Source organism: Passer domesticus, chromosome 4 (genome assembly GCF_036417665.1).
Source record: "Passer domesticus isolate bPasDom1 chromosome 4, bPasDom1.hap1, whole genome shotgun sequence".
In the NCBI taxonomy this organism is placed as follows: Eukaryota; Metazoa; Chordata; class Aves; order Passeriformes; family Passeridae; genus Passer; species Passer domesticus.
In genome coordinates, this window is record NC_087477.1 from 37,665,185 (window position 1) to 37,690,822 (window position 25,638).

General features: G+C 38.9%; 1 protein-coding gene across 1 annotated transcript in view; it reads right to left on the minus strand.

The window, feature by feature from the left end:
- COL25A1 (collagen type XXV alpha 1 chain) overlaps positions 1 to 25,638 on the minus strand; it is a 297,126-nt gene that overhangs the window by 8,667 nt on the left and 262,821 nt on the right. The window contains exons 23-34 of the mRNA XM_064417188.1: positions 23,674 to 23,718; positions 22,058 to 22,102; positions 21,741 to 21,821; positions 20,944 to 21,006; positions 19,310 to 19,360; positions 18,940 to 18,966; positions 16,795 to 16,875; positions 14,980 to 15,015; positions 14,079 to 14,132; positions 9,185 to 9,238; positions 7,232 to 7,285; positions 1,504 to 1,590 (exon numbers count right to left, since the gene is read on the minus strand). Coding sequence (XP_064273258.1) covers positions 1,504 to 1,590; positions 7,232 to 7,285; positions 9,185 to 9,238; positions 14,079 to 14,132; positions 14,980 to 15,015; positions 16,795 to 16,875; positions 18,940 to 18,966; positions 19,310 to 19,360; positions 20,944 to 21,006; positions 21,741 to 21,821; positions 22,058 to 22,102; positions 23,674 to 23,718 — 678 coding nt within the window. The remainder of the gene's footprint in view (positions 1 to 1,503; positions 1,591 to 7,231; positions 7,286 to 9,184; positions 9,239 to 14,078; positions 14,133 to 14,979; positions 15,016 to 16,794; positions 16,876 to 18,939; positions 18,967 to 19,309; positions 19,361 to 20,943; positions 21,007 to 21,740; positions 21,822 to 22,057; positions 22,103 to 23,673; positions 23,719 to 25,638) is intronic.

Below are 25,638 nucleotides of genomic sequence, written 5' to 3' on the forward strand. Positions count from 1 at the left end.
CATTTTACAGTGAACAATTAAAAAGAAAATCCTCCTCGTATCTTTAGGGAATGTGTATCTACTATTCATTTGGGGTTTCCTCTCTTAAATGGAAAAAGAGTTCCAACTTACTTTACCACTAAATAAATAAAAATCACTGTTGCCAGATTGGTACAAGGGAGAGGGTCAAGAAGTAGCATTTTAGTATAGGTGGGAACTTGAATTCATGCTAGCATAGGGTGGGGAGTGTTGTGTGTATTCCAGAAGGGTAAGTTCCAGGGGTAAGACCATTAAATTGAGGACATTAAATAACAAAGACAACAAGGGTTTGGGCTGCAGACCGTTATATTCTCACAAACATCAGGGAAGCTTTTTATTTCCAGATGTGTTTGAATACTCTGATGAACAGGCGAGACACCACAAACATTACCTGTGGATAGTCTGGAAGCCAAGCTCCAGCTTGGCTTACTGGAAACCTTGATTTTTAGAAACAGTATTTACATATTTCTGTTTGTGACTCTCATTTTGGCCAAATTGTGAAAACATGCCCCTAAGATGGCATGGATTTGGAAGGAAGGCCAGGGTGCAGAGTAGCTACAGGACAGGCCAGGGTGTGGAACTGAGCCAGTGCAGACAGAAGTCACCAGACTTGATTAGAGGTGAACGTTGTGCTGGATTTCTACAACTTGGGTTCAGGGTGAGTGAGGCAATGGGTATTTTGCGAGGAAAGTAACAAACCAATGATTCTCAGGGAAAATGTAGGAAGGACATAAACTTAAAAATTACCAGGTGATATGGGAGCAAACTGCTGAGAGTTAGGCTTAAGGTGTCAACAAAAGGTGTGTTCTCTCACGGCAGTTATGATCACTTGAAGCAGCTGGTTTGTTCATGCACATGCACGTGTTACGTGAAAAATGTAAAGTCAGCTCAGAAAAACATTACTTTACATTGAGAACAGCTGACTACAAACAAAGGAACTGCATGCAGGGTTGGTAGGAAAGAGAAATACTGTACCAATTGGCAAGGGGCATCCAGCCCATCCAGGCCAGGCTGGCCTGGCTCCCCTTTTTCCCCCTTAATTCCACGGAATCCCTGTTTGTAAAGATTAACTTGCAATGTTACTGTCAAGGAAATGCCTTCAGTATTGACTTAAATGGAGTGAACAAAAAACATCACAGAGGCAAGAGGAGCAAGCTGACTGCTTATGATTTAAACCTGTGGGGCACTCGTTCTGGCACATTCCAAATTTGGTTCCTTTCCAGGTTTTGCAGAAAAAAGTAAAAAAAAAAAATCCAAAAAAACCCACTATCAAAACCTCACAAACTTAGCCCAAGGGTCTTAAGTCTTAACCCCAATTAGGAGGTTTACAAGAATTTGCACTCCAGAATTTGCATTTGAGATGAAGCTGTGTTAACAAAGGGCAACAGGTGACACAGTAGCTGGTGCTTGTTCCTCTCCCCTCCTTTATTATTCCATCAGTTTACAGCAGGATGACTGATCTTCCAATACACAAGCGACACGTACCAATGGGCAAGGTGCATCTAATCCAGGAGCACCCTGTTCTCCTTTCTCCCCTTTAGGCCCTTTTTTGCCTTTCTTTCCCTTTTCCCCCTGTGGATACAATGGTTTGGATAAAACAAGTTTCATTCTTTCGAAAAAATAAAGAAATATTGGGTTTAAAGTTTGGGTTTTTTCTTTTTAAGCCAATGGAGAGCTGAAAGGACACTTACCACTGTGTTCTGGTTTGGATGGTGCATTTTGTGGAAAAATAAATTATATGATCACAAGCAAGAACTGCAATCAGTCTCTATTACTTTGTGTTGGTATTTCATATCAGTATTATGAATGTTTTGAAACCTAGAACAGCGCTTGAAATAACTGATTTCTTGAGACAGAGGCAAATCTGCAAATCCCTCCAATCTGTAGTCCAAAATAAGAGGCCTCCTTCACTCACTTCCTTCAGTGAAGCACTGAAGGGTACATGCTCACTAAGCTGAACTTGTCGGCTTCCCAGAGGATTTACCACTAGACAGAAGTAACTTTGGGAAAGCAGAATCCATCAGCAGAGTTTTTTGATAAAAGACCTGTGGCACAGATGCTTCACAGGGATGACTGACTCAATTCCATCAGCTTCCAGGGTGTCACATCAAGGGTGAACCTGGCCAGGAGCATCCTTTACTAACTGACCCTCTGCACTCTGGTAAGAATTTGGAACAAATTCTGTTCTCTGTGGTGTCCATAGAAAGCCACGGACATCACTGAGGGTGTACTGCTGTCATTCCGAATACAACACGACCATTTCAAACCCTGTTACAGGAACCAAAACACTCAAACTGCTTGATGGAGAGGTGCTATGACACTGTCAACAATTTCATATTGTCTCGGTATCATAAAGTAACCAGAAGTGATAATTACATTATTTTTTAAGCATTTCAGCATTCAAATATTCTCTCTGCTGCAGGCAATGTTTCATCTATTTGTTTTATCAAAATTCCGTCCTTTGATTTCACACTGAGTTTTCTTTTTAAATGTGAAACTTCCAATGCTTTCATTCTCATGGAAATTAGCTGATTCCCCTCAACAAAGCTACCTGCAAAGATGACCTCACCTTCAAGCAGTACAAGAGGTTTGGAGAGTTTATTTTATAATTGATTTCACACCAGTTGATCACAATGGTAAATGAGTTTCAGGTTGCTCTCAATTTCACAAAAATCAAAAAGGGATCACTTAAAAAAATAACAAATTGGACTAGGATTGTAAAAAATGGGATAGGAAGGATGAGTAAATCAGGATATCACAAAGAAATGGGAAAAATAGCCATAGGAAAATTAGTATAACATTGGAGAACCAGCAAGTGAGGTTGTGGCTATTGGGAGGATTTAATTTGTGAGGAAAAGGGTAAGGAATGTAAGGAATGAGGGTAGAAGGAGAAGGAAGGAATGCCCCTTTGGACAGACAGACAGATTTTGGTGAAGCATATTAAATAGACATTTAACTTGTTCCACACCAGTACAGAAAGGCTTAATCCATTAACAATAGAGAAAAATAATTTTATACTTTAAAATTTTTATATAAATAATATTTTTAAAAGGAAGAAAAGCACACTCGTCATTTCATATAACAGCATACTTGACACATTCAAATAAAACAAAATGTTCCATGAACAAAACATACTGCATCCATGTCATGATAGAAGCAAAGTTACTTGTCTGTCTTTTCTGTGTGCCAAAAGGTCACAGGATAATATTTGGAAAAACAGCAGCTCAAACATTACAAGATGATACCAATGATAAGATCCTTACGAAATTATAAGATTGTGATGTAAAAAAATCCTAACAAGACAAGAATCATAAACTGGCTACATTTCCATCTTAAACCTACAAAGATGACAATGTAGCAGAGTTCATTGCTCTGTGCTATTTGTGCTCAATGTAAGACCAATGTATTTGCAATGATTGTATGCAAGCACAAATCATGGACATACTCCAAAAAGGATTCTGAAAATGAACATCACAGTGTGGTTTCTGACTATTTAAAAAATTTTCAGATTGTCTCTATAACTTCTTGTTTTGCAAGCCAGAGGGTAACTATTCTCAACTTCCAGTTTTGCAGGCAGATCTATGATCTTACTCAAACCAATGCAGCAGTCACCTGTGTAGAAAAAAGTCTGAATTTCCTGGGTACTTTACCACTTTTTCCACAGACTGAGTTCTTTCTTTTTAATCTTTGATCTTTACTCCTTATCCTGAACTATAGAAACTCACAGGAGTTCTGGGATTCTACATGTCATGAGGATTAAAAAAACCAACTCCTTTCTGTCCTTCCTCAGAGCCTAGAGAAATAAAAAATTGTGGCACTTCTGCAACACCACTATGGTTGGAACAATCTACAATCCTCACATGCACCGATTTTCATCAATGCAGATTGTAGGGGAAAAGGATAATGTCTTTTCATCCTTTGCTCAGACACACCACGCTCCCCTGTCAAATCCATAACAACAGTCACAACCGTACATCTGGACCGGGGCCACTTCCCTCCCTTCCCCACAACACAATCTCTAACTTTGGGTAAAGCTTATTTGTTTCTGAAATAATTTTTTTTCTATTCATACAACTTGAAAATACAAACCTTTTTTGTGATGAGTGCTCCTGGACTGTAAGTTTTTATGAGTAATTACAGCTAGAACACTTTAAAAAATATTTTTACAGCCATGTTAAGAAGACATAATGCAAACACTGACCTGCTTTCACTGTAGCAGAACTACAGATGGGCTAAAATACAGATCAGAAGTCTAGACCTTGTCTCAAACTTAAGACGTAAAGATTTATTCCCTCCATGTCTATAAAAAGTGTCACTGGTTCTCTTTAGAATGTTCATAATGATATTTTTAATTTAAGTTTCTTAACTAGAAATTCACTAATCTCAATTTGTGTGATGTGAGACCAATAGTCAATACTTTGGAAAAATATTTCTTTAAATATTAACAAATATTTAAAACCCAAGAAATCATAAGCTAGATGGTCAAGTTGTTTATCTGTTATTATAAAAATGGTTTATCTGTTGAAATGGGTGCTGTTACACCAGTTTGGTCATAGATAATTAGTAATTTACAAAAGGAAAACCTCCAGAACAAAGAAGACTTGTTATAATGAGAACTTGGATTAATTGCCTTACTTTGTAACCTTTGAGAGTCAGCTTTCTACTTGGAAAATAAACTATCGATGCAGCTAAAGTAATTTTGGTGAAATAAGTTTGCTTGAATGATATAAATATTCCCTAGTTTATGGGAAAAATGTGCAATGGGAGTGTCTTCCACAGAGGTCTCAGCTGTATCTTCCCTGACTTTTCACTGGGAAAGGCCTTCCTTTGCCTCCTAGGTTGCCTTAAATACTCTGTGAGTTTTTAAAATGGAGATTGCCTCCATTTCAATGGAGGTAGTCTCCATTTCTGCCCTACAGACTTCCTGTCAATCCTCTTTCTGAAAGTCCACATAGCGGGATGTTATTTGAAACATGTATCAGATTTGCTAACTACTTTATCCCATTCATTCTCCTCAGGAAACAGAGTTTGCCTTTTCATGAATTTTTAGGAGGATGGAGGACCAGAGTTCCTAGGAGATGTGTCCTGCAGCCCAAAAGAACAAGTCTCCAAAGGCAGCCTAAATGACAACTGAACTCTGAAAAGGGTGTAGCCGTGCCACACACCATTCCCACATAAAATTCCCTCACTCCCTTGCAACTGGAAGTCCCATGTTTGACTTATCTAGTCAGTCCCTGGGAATCAAGTCTAATATCCAAAAGCAGCACACTGGACTCTGGAACATTAAAACATTTTTACATCCCGAGTGCTGAATCTCATCTGTTCAATTTTCACATTATATTTGTATAAGTGAACTTTTTACCAGCTTTCCATCTTGTCTTCCAGAAATATTCTGGAGCTCTGGTGGCCAAAATTTGTCTGCCTATCTGCTCTAGCTGCTGAAACTCAAAGTCTGGCTGAAAGGGAATTCTGGAGGTTGCCTAAGACTCCCATTGTGATCAGGATGATTCCTGACCCTAGGTCAGGTCAGACCAGACCAGGTTCTGCAGTGCTCCTCGGGCAGGGGTTCAGACCCCTCTCTGTCCCAGTGCTGTGCTGTCCTCCTTGTGAACAATTGCTCTGAACCTCTCAGGAGCACGTTGTGGTCCTGTGTTACCCCATTTGCCATTATCCAGAAAAGCTTTGCTCTATCCTCTTAATCTCCCCTTTTGAGTAGTTTGGCCATCCCATTGCCAGACTAAGCCAGTCCAGCTCCTCCACCCTCTGCTACTGGTTGTATTTGCCCCAGATCCCTGCTTGGTAACCTTACTTTCCAATTTTTTCTTGAAGTGTGAAGCTCAAAAGACCATCTGCAGTATTCAAGCAACCTCACTGGAACTGATTTGAGAGGCATAATTACTCATTTTTATCTTCTGGACACAACTCTTTGAAAATACTCCAGGGTGAGAACACACTGTTAAGCTCACTCAATTTGGCACCTGCTGTAACTCCTACTTAGCACAAAGAGCATTTTGTCTATCACCTCTCTGAGCTGGCAGTTATCTGTTACACCTTTCAACTGACACTGCCCTCAAGGAGCAAATCTGTTCACTGGTGGCAGACAGACCTGTACTCTGAGAGCATGCAAGGGCTCACCACTGATTACTCTGCCAGGTCAAACACTGCCTTTATAATATTCATGGAGTACCTGCTTAAAAAACTCTTGTTCTGCAAAATCAGTACCTTACCAGTGATCTCTGAGCTCAAAAGAAAGAGCAATATACCAAGGGAAATAAGGGAAGGATGAATGTCATTATACCCTTTTCAATGCATCCTTGGGAAGTGTTTAGCCTAACGAGATTAAGAAATGGAGATGAACTCTAACACTCATGGTGACTTTTTAGCCCTGCTTCTTGTTTAGGACACCATAATGAGAAATTAATCCAGCCTAACCCTGCATATGTCAGCTTGACAAAAACATTGCTCTGAGCTAGAAAAATCATCTGGTGCATGCATGGACTTTTACATCAAGTGGCTTGGTGTGAGTTCTAACTCAGCAACTTTAGCAGCTGGGTTTGTGTTGGATAGAAATGGAAGAGATTTGCTCATGAAGTTTCTCTACACACATTAAGTCCTGCATTGCTTTTTACTAAACAGATTTCCAAGTCACTGTGTCTGGACACTGAAAATGAAGTCAGGCTGTTTCTGTTAACTTCACTGAATAGTTGCTTTACCAGATTGGTAGAGTATATGATTCAATTTCAATCCAGAAGTATCACAAGGTCCTTAACTGCAAATAAAACATTGCCAAAAACAAAAACTCAAACAGTTCTTGTCTCAGACACTTGGTGGGACAGGTAGCATGTACAGACATGTTACACCAGGATCAACCATTAGTGTGCAAATACTGCCAGGGAACAGCTGGGCTCTTCAGTATAAAATCACTACCACAACAACTAATGTCTGCATTAAATATTTCTGAACTTTCAACAAGTGCAGGATGGATTAGAGAAAACAAGCCTAAAAAAAAGGCTGTGCTTTGGGACATGTTGATATTTCTAGTCCTGTACATACATTTTTGTGGTTTTTCATGATTTTGCTCTAGCTTGTATCTGTGACTTGCCTTTTGGCACACAGTAAAAACAAAGGTAAGTTTTAATGGGACCATTTACAGTGTAAAGACAGCAGAAGTGATTAGCTGAGGAATCAAGCAACACTTATGAACACTGGTCACCTTTTCTCCCTTTTCTCCTATATCACCCTTTTCTCCTCGAGGACCAGGGAAACCCTATAAAAACAAAGCGGACAAAGATAGGTTGACTTTTATTAACACACAGATTAAGTTCTCAAATACTCCTGGAAAACCTAAAAAGATTATTTCACTACATGCTCTGTACACATATTATGTCTGGACACATGCACGGATGCAGGAGCATGTGAGATGAGTAAACCACAGAGTTTGGTAGAGACATTTTGGCAGCTACAGAAAGAAATCATACCACTCAAACAAGCCATCATCCATGCTACATAGCATATGTGCATTCTTAAAAAGACTCCTCCAAGTTAGGGATTTCAGTGTAGGACTACAGAAAAGGACTTTCAGTAAGTCTTTTTAGCATGCCAAGGAAAGAACCGATGTTTTGAAACATATCCGTTACAGGCGATGAAATTATGCTCTTTAATTAAAATAAATTTAGTTAACTAAGTGCAAGTGACCCCTTGTTCTTCTACAAATGAGTCATCTGAATATTTTCTTAGCAAGCATTTTTTCAGCCTACTGACATCGAAAGGACCAAGAACTTGTATGGCTCAGCACTACTATCTGCTGGTGTCTGTCGATAAGGGCTGTACATTGCACAATCTTTGTCCTCCCTACCACAGAGAAAGAGCAAACACAGCACCCGGTGCAATCTCTGCAGGTTTGCATGCATGCTAAAGGGCAGCAAAGGTGCTTTGCTCCACAAGGGACTCTTGGCAGACTCTTACCGACCCCTGAGGGTGCCCTGGTCACACACATTACTTACATCGAGGCCAGGCTCGCCGTCTTTGCCCTGCCAAAGAACCACAGGAACTGCATTAGCTTCCCTCACACAAGGACACTGCTGCCCATGCTTAACATTTCCAGGAACTGATAACCTGGCTGCAAAATTTTGCTTGACTGTAAAATTTTGTTTGCAGGCAGACTCCAGGAGCAAGCGAAAAATACAAAACCAGCTAAAAACCTATAAAATTTTATTTTTAGTTTGCAGGAATGGGAAACAGAAATAGGATTGTTTAAAAAAATTAACTCACAAAGGTGACCCTCATATAAAAATGCATGACAAGCTAATTTAACACTCCATGGAGCCTGAAAACTGTCTCCAGCCACTGACTCCTGATCCAATTAAATGGATCAAATTAAACCACAGGTCTGTATTCCAGCTTAAATTAATTAATCAAATGGATTAGACTGGAGAGGGTACTAAAAGTCTCCTGGAAAGGCTGGTTGTGCCTGGCCAAGCACATTTACATGACTTTCCTTGCGTCAAAGTACAGAACAGACTTGTGTATATGTACACACCTGACCCAGTCATTAGCAGTGTAAACAGGGAAAGTCAACTGATTTTCTTGAGGATATCGTTGTCAGGCCAAAGGAAGGTCTCCCTCATATTTTAGAAATGGATAACATAATTACAATTATTGATTTAAAACAAATAATTTCACCTATGAGTGAAAAACAATGAAATTCTCCCATAACTTCTGAGTAGATGGCACAGAAGTGAAAACAAAATGGGTATCTAAAGCAACAAACAAAACAAAAACATAATGGCAAAGAAACCTTTCAGTATGGAAATCCAAGCAGCACACTGACATTATGAAATTCACAGCTTTTCACAGCTCCTCCTGAACTCCTGGCACTCTCACATTGTCCCTAGGCAGCTGATGGCCAAAGGCTGCTGACCTAAGAGCACCTGAATTCTGCATCTCCTCTCTCTTGCTGGTTCATGTCAGGTCTGGTTTTTTATGTGCATGGGTAGAAACCCAAGAGTGTGATAGAGAACACTGACCTTGCACAGTCAGGCCTTATTATCAATCTCTGCATTTTCCAACTAGTTCTACTGCTAGGTGAAAATCAGCCATAAAGCACACAAAGTTTAATCAGGGAGGGAATGAAAAGTGCAGTGTGTACAATCTCCGTGCAACTTACAGGCAAGCCGTATGGTCCTCTGGGTCCAGGGTCACCTACAGTTCCCTTCTCACCCTAAGAAAAGATTACAGAACAAGCAAACAAAAACATTGACTATCTTAGAAATTATCTCTACCAAGTGCTTTAGGTTAAAGTTTATGCATTCCTAAGTATTTTGAGTGAAAAATATCCAAGCTAATTTGTTTTTATTAAATGTTTGAAGGAGAAAGAGAAGGTGTGTATTACCATTCTTTCTAGGAAGAATGACTTTTTAGGCATATGATATCACATTCATTTCTAAATACGTTAGTAACTGAAAATATGTTTCAACTGAACACGCACTAGTGTCAAGTTTAAGCTTATGACAGCTTAATGTTGCTCTCAGTAAAAATACAAAGTTGTAATGAAAACTGAGGATATATAGCATCAAGCTGTATACACACACAGCAGCTGAGATGCAACACAGTGACAGGCAAAAATAATGTGTCAGTCAAAGCTTGATTTAAGTAAGCAATGCTATTAACAGTGTCATTGTGAAGATTATCCTATGCACTGTACTGTGTTGCTAAATCCTATACCGGATTCCAGATAAGTGATAAAAATACTCTGGTTTATTAAAATCAAAACAACTTAATAATATGCAAGACAAACAAGTACAGAGATTACTCCAGAAGTCTGATCTCATTCTGCACTAAAATCCATGGAAAAATTACCAGTTTCCAGAGGAGTGCTGCCAAAGTCATTTTGCAAGCTTAATACAGGGTAAACTTTTCCAAATGGAATGGAATTTCAAGGCAACGAATTTCAGGCTGACAGTAATAATTATCTTTGCTCTCTAATTTTTCTTTATCAAGATTGATATGAAGTTAAGCTTCCCAAGCCAGCCAGGACTAGCCCATGTAACTGCAAGCACAGGTCCCTGTGAGCTTGGTAGGGAGTCAGGGCTGCAAAGAAGATGTGGAAAGCAGTCTTGTTTCAGACTGTTCTTTCTTCTGAATGAAATCCATCAGAAAAACATTTTTTCTCTGGTGAGAACTAAATGGCTGGAAGTGTTGGTGAAATGAAAGAAAAAAATCCTGACCACCTCTAGTTTTCAAATGTCCTACTCTGGATTTGTCATACAGGATGATTTGGATCCCTTCATCACCCCCTTTGCTGAGCACACCCTAACACAGGGCTTCCTGCAGGGCACAGGTGCTGTGTTTCATCCCAGCATTTGCTGCACTTACGCTCGTGAGAGAATTCTCTGTACAGCACGCTCTGGGTTATTTACTACTTACTATTAATTCATTAATGACTCTATCATTAAAAGCACAAGACAGAGATGTAGATGTGTACCTAACTAATAGCGGTGATCACTGGCACAGCCAGGTACTTGGCACAGCTCTGAAAATGGACTGCTATGTCTAAATTTCATTGAATGAATTATACAAAAAGACAGGCACCAGAATCAACAGGACCTTAACCTGTGGTTGAATAATCCCAGCAATAAGGAGTTTTTTGGAGTAAGTAACATCTGATATGTTTTAAACACTTTATATTTTAGTTAGATGGGCACTTGTTTTAGTCTAGAGGTAATGAGATGTGCAATGTCAGGTCTTTCTGGATTCTATTACTAATTTCTGAGCAGCATTCAGGCTGGATGCCCTGGCAGGACAATAGGAGGTTCAGCTGATTTTCAAAACACTAAGTCCCTTGCAGCTCTAAATCTTTCTGCTAAGAAGAAACTAAAGTGCTGACCTATGTAGGTAAGAGCTACAAAACTCTTTGATCAGTACTTGAAATATGTGAAGACTAGTTAATAGTATTTTTTTCTTTAATCTTCAACAGCAAGATCACTGTATAAAGTCCTCTCAAGATAGGCTTGTAACATTGCTAAACATATGGCAGACATAAAAATACTGAATGTATCAGTCTAGGAAACAATCACGTCTGTTATGTATGAATATATTTGGAGAACTGTCTCTCAGAATTTTTTGTGTCCAATACAAAGCACATGCTGAAACATGTCTGGAGTATCAGATGAGGTCCTGAATGTTCATGGATTATGTGAGATTTATGGCCTGTCATGAGCTACTGCCCTCAGCCACCACAATTTCCTTCAGGGTAGCAGATATTGGAAAACCTCAAGATTTTGTTTTACATTTTTTTTGCGAGACAAACCATCAGTGTCCAAAGAATAGAAACCATAATTTTTGTTTTTGCCCCCTATTTCACTTTAGTCTCCTGAATCATGGACAAACATGAGTTACAATTTGAATTAATACAGCTGAATAATCCATTAGGATTGGATAGGGAGATTTCATAACATCCTTGCCTCCATTAGGATAGATAGGGAGATTTCATAACATTGTTATGGTGAGAAATATTTTAACCCTAATTAAACAGAATGCTAGTAGTTAGCTACTGGTACTAACTGTGTATAATGATGACAGTGCTGCACAAGCTACACATCTGCAAGCTAAAATCAAGCTCAAAACCAGGCCTTTGTCATCAATGAAAAAAAAAAAAATAAAAAAGGAAAATGCTTATTTCCAGCTCTCAGATTCCTTTAGCCGGTCAAGAAGCTGGATATACATTATGCCTGTCATCACCCTTCAGGCATACATGTCCTCTTTCATCAGTAGTAGATAAAGATGTCTGTTTTCCAGTGTTCTCTACTTTCACTCAAGACAGTATGTAAGTGAAAATAATAGGTACACAGATTCAGAGGCCTATTATGACCTACTCCTCCATTTAATAAAGATGGTCTCAGTAAAATCTCTTTAAGCACCTGGCAAAATGTAATTCCAATAGCTGAAAATTAGTAAGAACTAATAGACACTGTCCTCATAAATTATATTAATTCACATTATTAATTATGGTTTCTACCAAAGAATCACATAAAACCAAATTATAGTGTCATGTTTTCTTATTCTGCCTTGTCACTGTCTAAATAGACTTTGTATAAAGATGATCTGACATTTTCTATTTTAATAGTTAATTGAACATCAACAACCCACCCTAATTTGCACAACAGTCTGTTCTACCTCAGAGTAGTAACTGAGCATCACCTTGAATGCAGCCTGTGCAACAATGAATTAATGATTATTCTGTTAAACAGCCCTAATGCCCTCCTGGATTTATACTGTCCCAAGGTTTTTCTTATCAATACAGACAAAATGGGGCCCCATCCAGTGACAGTGAACACTGGCCCTATGCACTGGTTTGAATTAAAAAGGAAAGCCTGAAATCTGCAGACAAAAATGCTTCCCTCCTGCTTTCACCTACACAAGTTTAACAGTTGCGAATGCAAGTTGTAAAACAGCATTAAAAATACATGATTTGTTATTTAAATAATGAGACATATATCAACACTGCACCTGTTACATAACTGTGCTACAAACAACTTCTCCTCCCAAATGGTATTGAATGATTAAATGAACAATTGCAGCAACAATCCTGCTGGTTGCCTGCTTGGGAAAAAAACCCTTCCATCTGTCTTGTGAACTTCCTCCCATTCATTTAGCTCCACAGAAAATGGTGGGTGTGTAGGAATTTTCTGCACACCTTGGTCTCTCTATTTTTGTGAAGTTCTCCTTCTGTGCTCATGCAATTACTGACATACATCACAGAAATTCTTTCCCCTTTGTAGCTACTGCTTTTCAACAGCTACAGTAGGGCTTATTCCAGATCCAGCTGTATGACTTCTTATGGCCTTGAATACCCTCACAAGAAAAAAAAAAATAGTAGCTGTCTTCCACAGATAAGAAGAATAGCTTATATTATATTCCATTGTCAAAGACAATGGAATTTCAACTGGTAGTACACATGCATATCCTTCAATATAAAAGGTTATAATGCAAGCATAAAATGTACTGTATTTTTATATACTTCTACACGTGTATCTCGTCTAAATTTTTTACTTAAGATTAGATGATGGCCAACTATTTTTTCATAGAGTTGACAGAAGATACATTTTGTACTAACTGAAGGAAGAAAAAAGAATTGAAATCAGTAATTCGCTAGAAAAACAAAAAATACTCAAGTCCTTCAGGCACTTAACTAGCCTGAGTGGTAACTGCAGTCTACCTTACAGTTTAATTTGCACTGTGCTGCATGTCTTGTATTTATCAATACACAGCTCTGTAAAAAAGAATCTTAGCTTTCTCAGATGAAGCTAACTGGACCTCTGCCATGTGCCTGTGTCCTTTTTACAGCTAGTCTGAAGTTGTTTCAGCACAGTTGTTTCGTTAAAGGTGTTTGTTTTGTTTGAGGAAGTCAGAGACAAAGTTCTGGACTGGTAACTCTTCTGAGGTTTTAGGATATTGTCTTCTGGGTGGTTGTAAATTGATGGCTGAATTGTTAAAGGTGACAGGCTTTTAGTTAAAGATTAGAGTTCCTATCCTATTTCCAATGGAGAAAATTTACTGTGAATATTTAAAAATTAAATAGCAGGTCTCCTATCTTCTAAGCATACAAAATAATTTTAAATTTTACAGAGGCTGGAGATATTTTTCCTGGATAAAAACATTTAAGGGAATAGAGGAGAGAAACACTCTTTCTTTTTGCCATTGCATTCTTATATAATCAGATCACACTACCTTCTTTTGTACCAGCTTGTTCTCAATTTGCACAACATAATGAAACCAATGAAACTCATGTTCTGTTTGTGGCACTGTGAACTAGAAAGTCCAGTCAATTTCTTACTGATTAGTCATTTCAAAATACCAGCTCCCCTGAAGTGAATGAGTTACAATGTCAACCTCAAACAGATAAATGTGTGACTGGAATGCATATACAGTTCTGGACTGCTCCTCTACAGGTGTGGTGCTGCTCTGTTCTGTAACATCCAGGCACAGCATGAGTCCCCATGTGACACATTTCCACTGTGGCAGTCACTTTGCAGCGAGGAGCACATGGAACATATACTTACTCTCTCTCCTTTGGGACCTGCAGGCCCATGGGGACCAACTGGGCCATCTATGCCCTACAAAAAGGAACAAAGAGGGTAAGAGAGAGGGTGAGTTCTTACAACTCTTTAGCTTTAATAGCTGTCTTGTACACAAGAACTAACATGGAATCAGTCTTCACTTCTTGAAAATTCGGATTTAATTTTGTTGCAACCTATATGGCTTTCAAAACTCCACCTGTAACCTACCGTGTTACAAGGCAGAGCGTTCTACTGGCATTACTACATCCATGGAAGCAATCAGACTTACAAAGATTACAGACTTACAACTGACTGTAAGAAGATGGAAAGGTCAAAAAAAATTTTAAATTATTGTTTTATTTTTAAAATTGATTATTCTTTAAATTGAAATGTCCACCTGTAAGATGGACTTAGCTATTGCAGGGATCAATGAGAATCTTACTTCCAAGATACGACTCTTCCACTGCATAGATTTCTTTATCATTCAAGAAAGCAGAAGATTTAACATCTCTGATGTGTAATATAGCAACGCATGTAAATGAAGCCCAGCACATCTGCATCTCCTTCACTGATTCCATATTAGCACTGAACAGCTATGTTCTCCTGTAAGCTAAATCCCCAACCTTACTCAGGAAAACTCGCAACCCAACCAAGGCAGTTGTCCAACCAAAAATCAAAACTAGGCTGCCTTTTTAAGGTTCAGAGCTCCTTCTACAGAGAATTACATTCTCTTTCCCACACATACTGCCCTAAGAACCTGCTTGGAGCCCCCTCCTCTGCCGCATGGAAAGTGCCTGCAGCATTTGGCCTTCCTTCCTGTGTGCAGTGAGGAGCCTGGCTGGCAGAGCCCTGGGAAGCACAGGGACTCGGTCACGAAGGGGACACAGAAAGACAAGGGACTCACCCGGGCTCCTGGCTTTCCGTCTAAGCCAGATGCTCCCTGTGTGGTTAGGTGGAAGCATGGATGATGGGCACGACACGAATGACAAGAACGTGAGATTAGTAAGTGGTGCTGATGAATAAACACAATTCAAACGTACAGTACACGCTGTGACAGGGTTCTGGAGTGGGTATCACATTATTACAGCATGTTAGTTAAAAATTCACATGAAACACCAAGAGCCTGATTCTGTTCTCGCTTCAGTGTAACATCACTGACCCACCCCTGCCCTCACATCAAATATATTAGAGCAGAATATTGCCAGGCTATAGGAGTGCTACAAACACCAGATGTTAGGGTGTTTTTGAGCCTGAACACACAAATATTTACTTTGTCATTTACTCGCATGGTTTCTGATTTGTAAATAGCGACAATACTGAATAGTATACACAAAGGAAGAAAAATGTGTGTTAACTGCGATAGGAAATATTTAAGTGCAAGAATACTGCATTATGCAGCCAACAAAATCTGGATCCTGACCACAATGGGCTCATTCATTTCCAAGAGCCCGGGAGACAATCACATTTCCTGTTTTCCCGCTATACTCCCAGGCACGGGCTGCGGTTCGGTGAGCCTGAGCATCCTTGGGGCCGGGGGGACCCCTCGTGGATTCTGTGCGAATCACAGAGCGGCGGCGGGGGACACCAGCACTCGGGACACCGGGAATAACCTGGGGAACACCTCCCTCCTAAAAAAAGCTAACCAAACCAACCCCAAAGAAACCCAACTAACATATCCAGCCAACTCAATAAAACGAGCTGGTTTTTGGAGCGTCAAGCTCTTGGACTTTGCTCCTGAAAATGACATTTAGAAGTAGCAAGCAGGAGCAAAACACGATCTGTGTAAATTTGGAAAACCTAGTAGCATATTTTGTTCTGGAATCTCTTCTACCTTGTAGCATCTGATCAGGCCTCCTCTACAGAGATGTAACTCTGTCAATGTGAAAATGAGTTTTATTTTTCTCAAAATAAGTTAAAATTCTCAGTGATGCTGACCTTGTCTACAGGCCCTGCACATAATTCTTGAAAATATTAATCAGAGAGGTTTGTGCTCCTTTGGGTCAGCTAAGTCTTTTTTCTCCATTTTACTTTTAACAATGTAGTCACTGGGAGCAGTCCTCATAAAATAACAACAGCAAAGAGGAAAAACAAACTCTTTTTCTGAGAAAAAAATAAAGCTGCCTTTTCAGCATACTTTCAAACACATAAAGTATTTTCTGTTTTATCAACCTAACTTGTAAGAAAAAATTCATGCCAAACACTCATGGGAGTGTTTAGAATGGGAATTTTCTAAAGAACAAGGCAAAAATAAAAATCCAGGGGGAAAAAAAACCCCAAAAATGCAACTAAATTCCTTAAACAAATTTTTAGCTTTCCTCAATTAGACCTCTCAATTTGAACCGCAGAAGTGCAATAAGAGGAAGAATAACTGAGGAGATGGGGGAAAGGGAAGACTCCTTTTTTTAATGGAAACACCATACAACACTTGAATAACAGCAGGACTAATGCAATGGGGGTGATGACATCCTTGTGACACTGAACACTCTCAACTGACACACAACAACAACAAAAAAAACCCAATCCTGACAGCACTGGGTTTTACAAGGACATTACTTGGGATGATAGCACAGATTTGGGACAAAACAAAACAAGACTGATGCTCTGCTCCAACATGGTATATTCTGTGTATGCTATTGAGTAAATCAGAGTTGTTCATGAGGAGTAGAAAGAGATGTTTGTGATTTGCACTGAAATTGAATAGTTGGGTTTTTTTACTTACTGGAAGACCAAGGGGCCCTCTGTCACCCTTTTGACCTGGTTCACCCTTCAATCCTTTAAGACCATTTAACCCTGGTTCACCCTAAACGTAAAAGTATAAATGCCAAATTTTTGGTGCTATAATGGGTGTTTAAGCTGGGATAGAAGAAGCCAGCCTCTGAAGTAGCTGCAAATTCCAGTTTGAAACAAATTCAACCTTCTCAGCTTACTGGCAATTTACATACTGATTTAATAGTTGGCAAAAGTACTTGGGAGGTGTCTGCTCAAGATTTAAAATTTGTGTAGAAAAAACTACATGAAACTTAGGGGTAACAGATTTTTTTTTTAATATTTTCCTAATAATTATCACTATAGATAGATGGTTTGAATTAAGCATGAGTTTCAGGGGGTTTTGGAAATTCTTCAAATCCCATAAACCACCCTATGCAGATAATTCAAACTGAAAGAAAACGTTCATAAAAGTAAGCCTCAAAATTGTAAGTTTCTAGAGTGGAATCTCCTGAAAAATACATTTGGAAGGGAGCAATACTTTTCCTTACAGTAAACTGGAATTTGCAGCAAAATCTTACATAAAGATATTTTAAACCTTTAAGCATACATAATAAACAGTAACAAGTTAAAAGAAACAGTATAGGTTACACAATGCCAAGCTATTTGGGAGGTCCTCAGTTTCTGAGTTCATATAGAGAAATTTTAACAATGTAAGAAATGGCACTTATTGTGATTATTAAATTATGCACAGGCTATTAAACTAAACATCACTAAGATGACAATACTGGGCTCAGAGCTGCCAATAAATCATTCTCTCATAATGAAAAACTGCATCAGCATGAGGGCTGCTCAGTCAAAGAGAGTACTGACCACACCTGCCTCTTTTGGGGAACAGAAATACATGGGTATTTCATCCAGGCTGTTCCCCATGGCCTCATTGCTAGATTTCCCTTTGATGTATTATGTTACCTTATATTACATTCATATTTTAAAAAAAAAATCTCAGTAGAACCCAGTCTGCTCCTTTAAGTAACTCCAGACATCATCTGCCTGCTTTGCACCCCAAGTAGCCATTTCTTCATTCGTATTCTATTTGACTCGATGTGACTTTCAGAGCAGTAGCACTGGAAACGCTGAAGTTTTGGAAACAGACCTGAGAAATCCCACAAAAGCCTGAGTCTCAGGCCAAAAGCCTGAGGTAAAGCAGGGCTGGTGCTAAAATGGAACACACTTGATTTCAAAAAATGATTTATGACTTAGGTTTCTTGAGCCAAGGTAACACAGTCTCACAAGGGGTCAAACCTGTGATTTTCTGTCTTGCAGCTTTAAAATCCCAAAATAAACCCCCAAAACTAAACAGAAACACCCTTTCCTCCTCTTCCTTACTTTTTGAGAAAGGTGTGATTAGGGAGCCATAGTGATTTAAATGGTCATGCCTGACAAGACCACTGGCCTTAATGAATACAGTGTCATGCTGAATTTTAGCTTACCTGTGACTACTGAATTAAAGCACAAATTAAAATATTCCAATTCTGCCAAAATTCACTTCCACTCCCCTGAGCTGTTCTGATGGGCTAAGAGAGTCCCTAAAGAATATCTATGCTGTGGAAAATGTTCAAATTGTATTGCAGACCTGTCTAATCATGAATCCAGTTTGGAAAACATGAAAATGCACACATCAGTTCATGATGGTGAACCAGCATAACATGTGAAGGAACTGGTCAGCAAAATATCTGGCACCTAACAAAAGCCATGGAGACTGGAAGAAACAGGAGATACAAGAGAGCATAAATGAAGCCAAGTTTATTTGACTTGATTTCTTGAGCCTGTAACATGCTTCTGTATTCCAAAGTAATTCCAAATGCAATGGTAGCTTGCCCATAAACAGGAAGCCAAATAATTTAGTGCCACATTCCTAATATTCATACAAAAAATGGACTCAGCTGATGCTGAGGAGAAATACTACTCAGAAAAAATTGCAGAAAATTAAAAAAGCTTTTAAGCTGCTAATATTAAAATTTGCTTTAAGGTTTAAGAATATCAGAAACATTTATTAAATGAGATATGACAAAACACAGTTCCATGCATTCAAGAGCAAAGCATGACACATTACAGGCATAAAGAGCTCGTCTATTCAAGACAGATATTAACTTACCTTTGGGCCAGGCAGTCCATGAGGTCCCTGAAAATAAAAGTAACATTTTTCATTATGAAAATACATCACAGTTTTTTTGAGTTTTTGCTTTGTAGGGATACAAATTACCCTCAAAAGAAATGCAGCTGTCAATAAAGCAACAGTAAACACCTGATTCTGAGGAGGAACCAGACCATTAGCATATTAGCAATAGTAAGAATGTGCAATTTATTTCTCCACCTCCTAAGGATTTTAAGACATGCAAAAAAGATTTCCAAATTAAGTCCCCTCTTCAATGGCCACATATCCTGATAGCACTTTTAGTAAGCAGGCAATAAAGTGGTAAGAGGACATAGACCATTTCTAGCCCCTCTGTTCCTCCCAAGCTTACCATGGGGCCTGGAGGACCATGTGGCCCTGGTGGTCCAGGTGGTCCTATCATCTACAGATAAAAAACAATGGTATTAAATCATGCAGAGCAAAGAACTCCCACAAAAATACCAGAAGTCAGGCTGACCCTTGTTGGCAAGCACTTACAAAAATAGCTATGCAACAGTGAACGCTGACAGCGCATCTAGACAGGGCTTTAGGAATGGGAATTATTTTGATTTGAAAGACAGGGCACCCAAAGTGCAGATCTGCCTGTGCCATATGGCAGTGTGCCTGCCTCCAGATTCTTATTCCTAGGGTCTATGATACACTTCAAGACACTATGGGGGAAAAATAATAAATCCCCATAAAACAAACAGTACTGAGAAGGGATACTTGGACTTTTAATATTTTATGGTATGTGCTCTGTAGTTCTCTCTCGTACTACTTAATCTACAGAGCTAGAAGGTGATGATGTGTTATTTTATTCCTCCTCAACACTGACGACTGGAAAAGACACTAAATTCAAGCTGGGCTTTGGCATAATTTCAAAACTGCCCTTTGTCTCTCCTTTTATTTCTTTTAGCCCACTTGTACCAAAAATTCTCTGAGGTCATTAAAATAGGTAATCAGGTTGCTCAGCATTTAGTGCACGCATATTCTGCACTGGTTTTCCATGTTCCTAGCAAATCCATGGAAAGAATTTCATGATGATATACCCAGCTTAATATCACCTCTCTTCCTGGATTTAATCCCAATGGGTTGCTGTCATAACCTGCAGAGTGGCAGCAGGGATGCTAATTCAGGTCTCCAGACTCATGCACTTCTGCAGCAGCTCTCAGTGGCGTCAAGAGCAGCAACAAGAAGCCCTTTGAAACCTAAGACAGATTCCACAACCTGTGAAATCTCCTGAAAACTGTAAGTCTTCCTTCAAGTGAAAGTAAGCGGAACAGGATGAACAAATTAGTGAATTAATTTTTAACAAACTAATCTTCTCACAGAAAGAAACTCAGAGATGAGGAGTGCCTCCTGTGGCCTGTGATAGCACAGGGGAGCCTCTTTGACTTTTCAGAGCTATGGCTTCTGTCACTAACCTCTGCTCTGAGGTCCCTGACCTTGCTGTGCTCTGATAATCAGAGTCACCCACACCATAAAGGCACTATGCAGCAGTTTGTTTGGGTTTTTTTTGGGTTTGTTTGGTTGGTTTTGTAATGCCTTTACAATATTTTGAAAAAAAAAGTCAGGAGAATGTCTGGTCTTACACAACTAGCTCACTACCCTGGGTCACACATCTGAAGCCTGTCTAGCCTGGTTCTCACTGGACTATCTGAGATTCCCAGAGTATAAGGTGTTGAGAGAGAGATTATGGTTTGTTCGGGTTTTTGCCTTTCTTCACCATTTATCTTTTCATTCACTACAGAGCCAGAAGGCTTTGAATGAAGAGAGCAGGACTTTTTCATAGTCACAGAATAGAGCAGAACAGGAATTACATATTCTTCAAAATTACAATTTCTTAAACTGTATTTAGCTCTATTATCAGAAGTCTGTTTATTCTCAGGAAAGATCAGTCATGAATATCAAGTATTGCTCGGAATCAGAAGCTGGAGAACCACTGCTGGACTCCTGTGTTCATTGCAATGCCACACTAAGACTTACTGAAGGACCTTGGGCACCAGGCAAACCAACGTCTCCTTTTTCACCTTTCATGCCGTTGGCTCCCTAAAAATCATTACAAAAGAGCATTTATAAACAGCTTTAATCTTACTAACAACCAATCTAGAAATTATAATATTTATTGCCAAACAATTATCATCTAAAAAAAAAATAACACAGCACACATATAAAGGAAATTAAAAAATTCTGGCAGTACTTTAAAAATAATATTTAAGTAATATAAACATATGCTTTTATATTGATAGCTAGCAGTTGTGGCATAATATTTATGACAATTCCTTACACTGGCACTCCATTCATGATATTGTACTATGGATACAATTTTTAAACCGTTTCTCTTTTTGCTGAGAAATTTCATGTGTGTATATACATATATATACACACACACACACAAAATAGAAGAATGCATCCCATAAATATTCATGCATTTTTTTCTCCCTCCTCAATCTAAGTCACCTGAAATTTCCATTCAAAACATAGCTCCTTTCTCCTTTCCCAAGTTGTCCTATATGTTAAAAGAGAGGTACAACTTTGGTCAGCCTGCCAACTAATCTCTTTCTTCCTGACACAGTATTTTTTTTCATTGTATGTGGAATGAAAAGACCTGGCAATCTTACACCTCTTCCTAGATTTGGTGTGAACCAATCTCAGAGTTTTCTCCCCAGTGCTTTCTGTCCCATTTTAAATTTATTAGCACTGTTGGAAATTCCTGATAATGGAAGAGAGAAAAAAAGAAAAGATTTTTTGCTAAAATTATTTAATTAACTTTTCATACTCACTGGTAGGCCAGGCAGACCGATTCCTCCCTTTTCACCAGGCATTCCAGGATCACCTGTGTCTCCCTTTGAGCCCTTAGGACCCTAAAATATGGACTTATTCAGCAAGTCATGTAAAAAACTAGAGACATCAACAGAATTCTAATGCATACACTACTAGGTCACCAAGTATGCAGCAGCACTATAATGATATTTATTAATTATTATAATCACAATACTTAGATTATGAAAATTAAGTTGCGATTTGGAACCATGGAAATAATCTCTTAAAAACATGGTTTCCCACATGTTCTTCACTATATGATTTAAACAAAATATACCTGCTCTCCATCAGCTCCTGGAGCTCCTGGGGATCCTGGTTCACCCTGCAAAAGGTAAGACAGAACTGGATTATCCCAACTGCCTCAGATACTAGAGGAAAGCTCCAGAGAAAGTCCCATAATTAACGACAACAAAACTAGAGAATATTCTGTCAAAAGCACATATTTAGTATCTATTTTAAATAAACAGCCCACCTGATTATGACATTATACAAACTTTGGGTTGTATGAAGGCGAGACAAGGCATAAAAAAGAAGGAAAAAGAAGACAAAATCCAAGGGGTGAAAGGACCCCGATCCAATGGAAACTTTGCCTGCTACCAGAATAAATACAGACTCATGCCTCCTGATTTATGTAAGGTAGAGAGAGACTTCATGTTTTTTTTCCCTATTATAAACCACCCAGTGAAGGAGTTCACATTCACCACACTGTCTTATGACCAGTTCCTGGGTACCATTCTCCAAGGGAACAAGTTATGGTGAGGGATGGAGTCGATGACATTAGAAACAAACTCCTGTGATGTCGAATTCTGCTTTACATTGTAAATTTTGAATGAGAACACTCACCTATATAAAGGAACACAACCTCTTCCACACTCCAACTTCTCTGTTTTACTACATACTGCACGTTGCAGACTTGCTGGGTAGATGATAATGCAAAAAGCAATTTCTGCACACTTAACTGTATATACTATTATCAATTTTCACATAGAATGAACCTTGTTTCTCACAATTTCTCAAACCAATGTGCATGTGTACTGTGATGTATTTCCATATGAAATACTGGATAAAATCTAAAATTGAAATGTCTAGTATTGTTATTGAAGATGCATATATTTGCTCTTGGAATACCATAGAGACACTGGCAGAAGATGCACTATCTAGTATTCAAGAAATAGGAGAAACATCTCAACTAGTTTAAAAGCATTTAGGGAGAGTCCACTAACTTCAACACTTCTTTTTTGAGTATAGGCAAATTTATTATTTAAATTTTATAGAACAGTGCAGCATGTGGTACTCATTGTCTCTGTGTGGGCTGCTCAGTAACCTTTCTGTACTACTTATAAGCACCAGCCAGGTGGCATTGGCAGGCTTGGCTTTCCAGCCAGACTCCTGCCCACATGTGTACACTGTAATTTTTACTGACATTAGACAATACTGCACTTATTTGGGTGGGTGCCCCTGTGATGGAAGAACTGCATTCACATGCACTCACACGGTGGCCAGTGGTCTTGCACACAGTTTTGCCCACCTCACTCCCACTCAGCCAGCAGTGAGGCATGGGAGCCACTGTCTGGTTCTGTGGCTGTTTTGCAAAGTCCTCGGGAGCAACCTCAGTGCCGATCCCTCAGTGAGATGCTTCTGCACTCTTTCAGTACTAATTAATTTTGCTGGTCCTTAGTTAAGCATCTGTGTGTGGCAACTAAACAAGGCACCTATTCTGGAAAGCTACATCACAAGAATTGAGATATAAAGTTGGAAACATGCCATATTTGTTAGATTCACAATTAAACAACTGTTCTGGAAAGCTCCATCTACCTGTACATGTACATCATTTAAAAAAACCCATAAAATAATCCACCCTTAAGATACAATGAACAAAGTAAGGAAGATCACCTTTGATCCTTGCAGTCCTTGGGGTCCTGGTGGTCCTGGTGGTCCCTAAACAGAAACACACAAACCTCTCAGCTTTTAAATAAAATCCTGAAGAACTTGTCATGTAAGCACAGGGTGAATGTTAATACAGCTACTGTAACAAAATGGGTTAGATTTTTAACACAAGGGAAACCAAGACTAGTTATGGACAGGTTTTTAACGTATGACAGTTCAACAACCACAACACTACCACAAAAAACAGTGTTAAAGTAACAGTAAAACTCATATTTTATAATAAAATCCTCTGCTCCTATTGATGAAATGGCACTGCTTCCCCTAACGGAAGGGAGACCAAAACCCAGGTCATATTTGCCAGCCCTCACTGCCTGATCCAAAACAATCTGAGACCGAGAGAAATCTCCAACCAGTTGTAAAGAGGATTCTGCTGAAACATGCTAAGTGCATCTGGGGATACTCAGTGCTTTGTGAAATTGCCATGGAATAAACTGTAACCATTTCTTTCATTTCTACCTCAGGCTGTGGACACAGCGACATGTATCAAATACTGGTCTGGATGGTGCATAGTGGGGATGCTTTAAAAAAACCCCACAACAACATCTAAAAACCCCCTGCATTAATACAAAGAAAGGGTGTGTCCAGATGGGAAAATACGACTAACAGCAATCTTGCAGAGAAGAACTCAAAGCAAAAAAGAATGTGCTTTCCCAGTCTCATACTTAAATGAACTGAAGTTCTGCCATTGATTCAGAAGCAGCAGAATTGGTTCCATTGCTAGCTTTCAACAATGGATCCTCTGCTATGGGAACACCAAGCAAAGAAGTCAGTACATGTTATGATGAACCAGGTTGACATCCAATGAAGACATGTCCTGAGCTAGCAGAACTACGAGCATGCTGCAGCACAAACAAGCTCTACAGTGCACAGTAAGTCATGCAACAGAAATGAATTACCGTGACAGTCAGGGTGGCAATCCTCTGTTGGCAAAAGGTATTAACAAGAGTTGTCAGTAGCAGAATTAGACAATGATATAAATAATTCTGTTTGCTACAGTTATAATCTCCACAGAACCTATGCTGCATGTGGGAGACACCTTCAAAACCACAAATAAAAACCCTGTTATTTTTAACTCTTGGTGTTGTATTTACTGCTTGGTTTCTGTGGGAATTAGATGAAGGCAGTACTTTTGTACAATGCAAGAGATCAAATAAACAATGGCTAAATAGCAAAATCTAAGCAGAATGCTTCAAAAACATAAGAAAACACAATGGGTTGGTATCTGAAGTTGACCAAAAGTCGAGCCTCATGTTCTGCAATGCAGGATTTGCACCCATGTTTAACTAATAAATACAACTCCTGGAGTGGAGCTGTAACATTAATTTTCATATAAAAATGCAGTTCTAGATCCAAAACTGCCAGTCTACAACCCAGCTGTGCATACTACAATTCTACTTGGAATTGGAAAGACAAAGGATATTTTCATCATGGAAGGAGGCAAAATACCTTGACCTGTCACAGGAGGTTTTTTTTGTCAAAGAATCTAAAAGCAAGTGGAAAAGTATTAAAATGTAATTTAAATGCTTGTCTATATTTTTAAACAGAGTAAAATCCTCATATATTGCAGCTCACACATGATTTCCTTTTGCATGTGAAGAACTTACTGGCCTACATGGAACCAGAAATATTTTGCTTTTTAAATTATTATCCAATGTACAAATAAAAGTTTGCAGATCTTCTGTTTTAAGCTGTAAAAAAATCTCCATGTCAGTGCAACAATACTGTTGGCAAAGATCTGGAACCTACTCAATAAAAAGTACCTGAACAAAATTGTTTCCTAACACATGGATTTAATAAACTCATATTCTTTGTGTTTCAGTGTGCTAATGGAAATATATACAGAACTTTAAAAACACTGCAAAGTTCAGGTATGAGCATATCTAGGTATGAAAACCTAAAATAACCATTGCA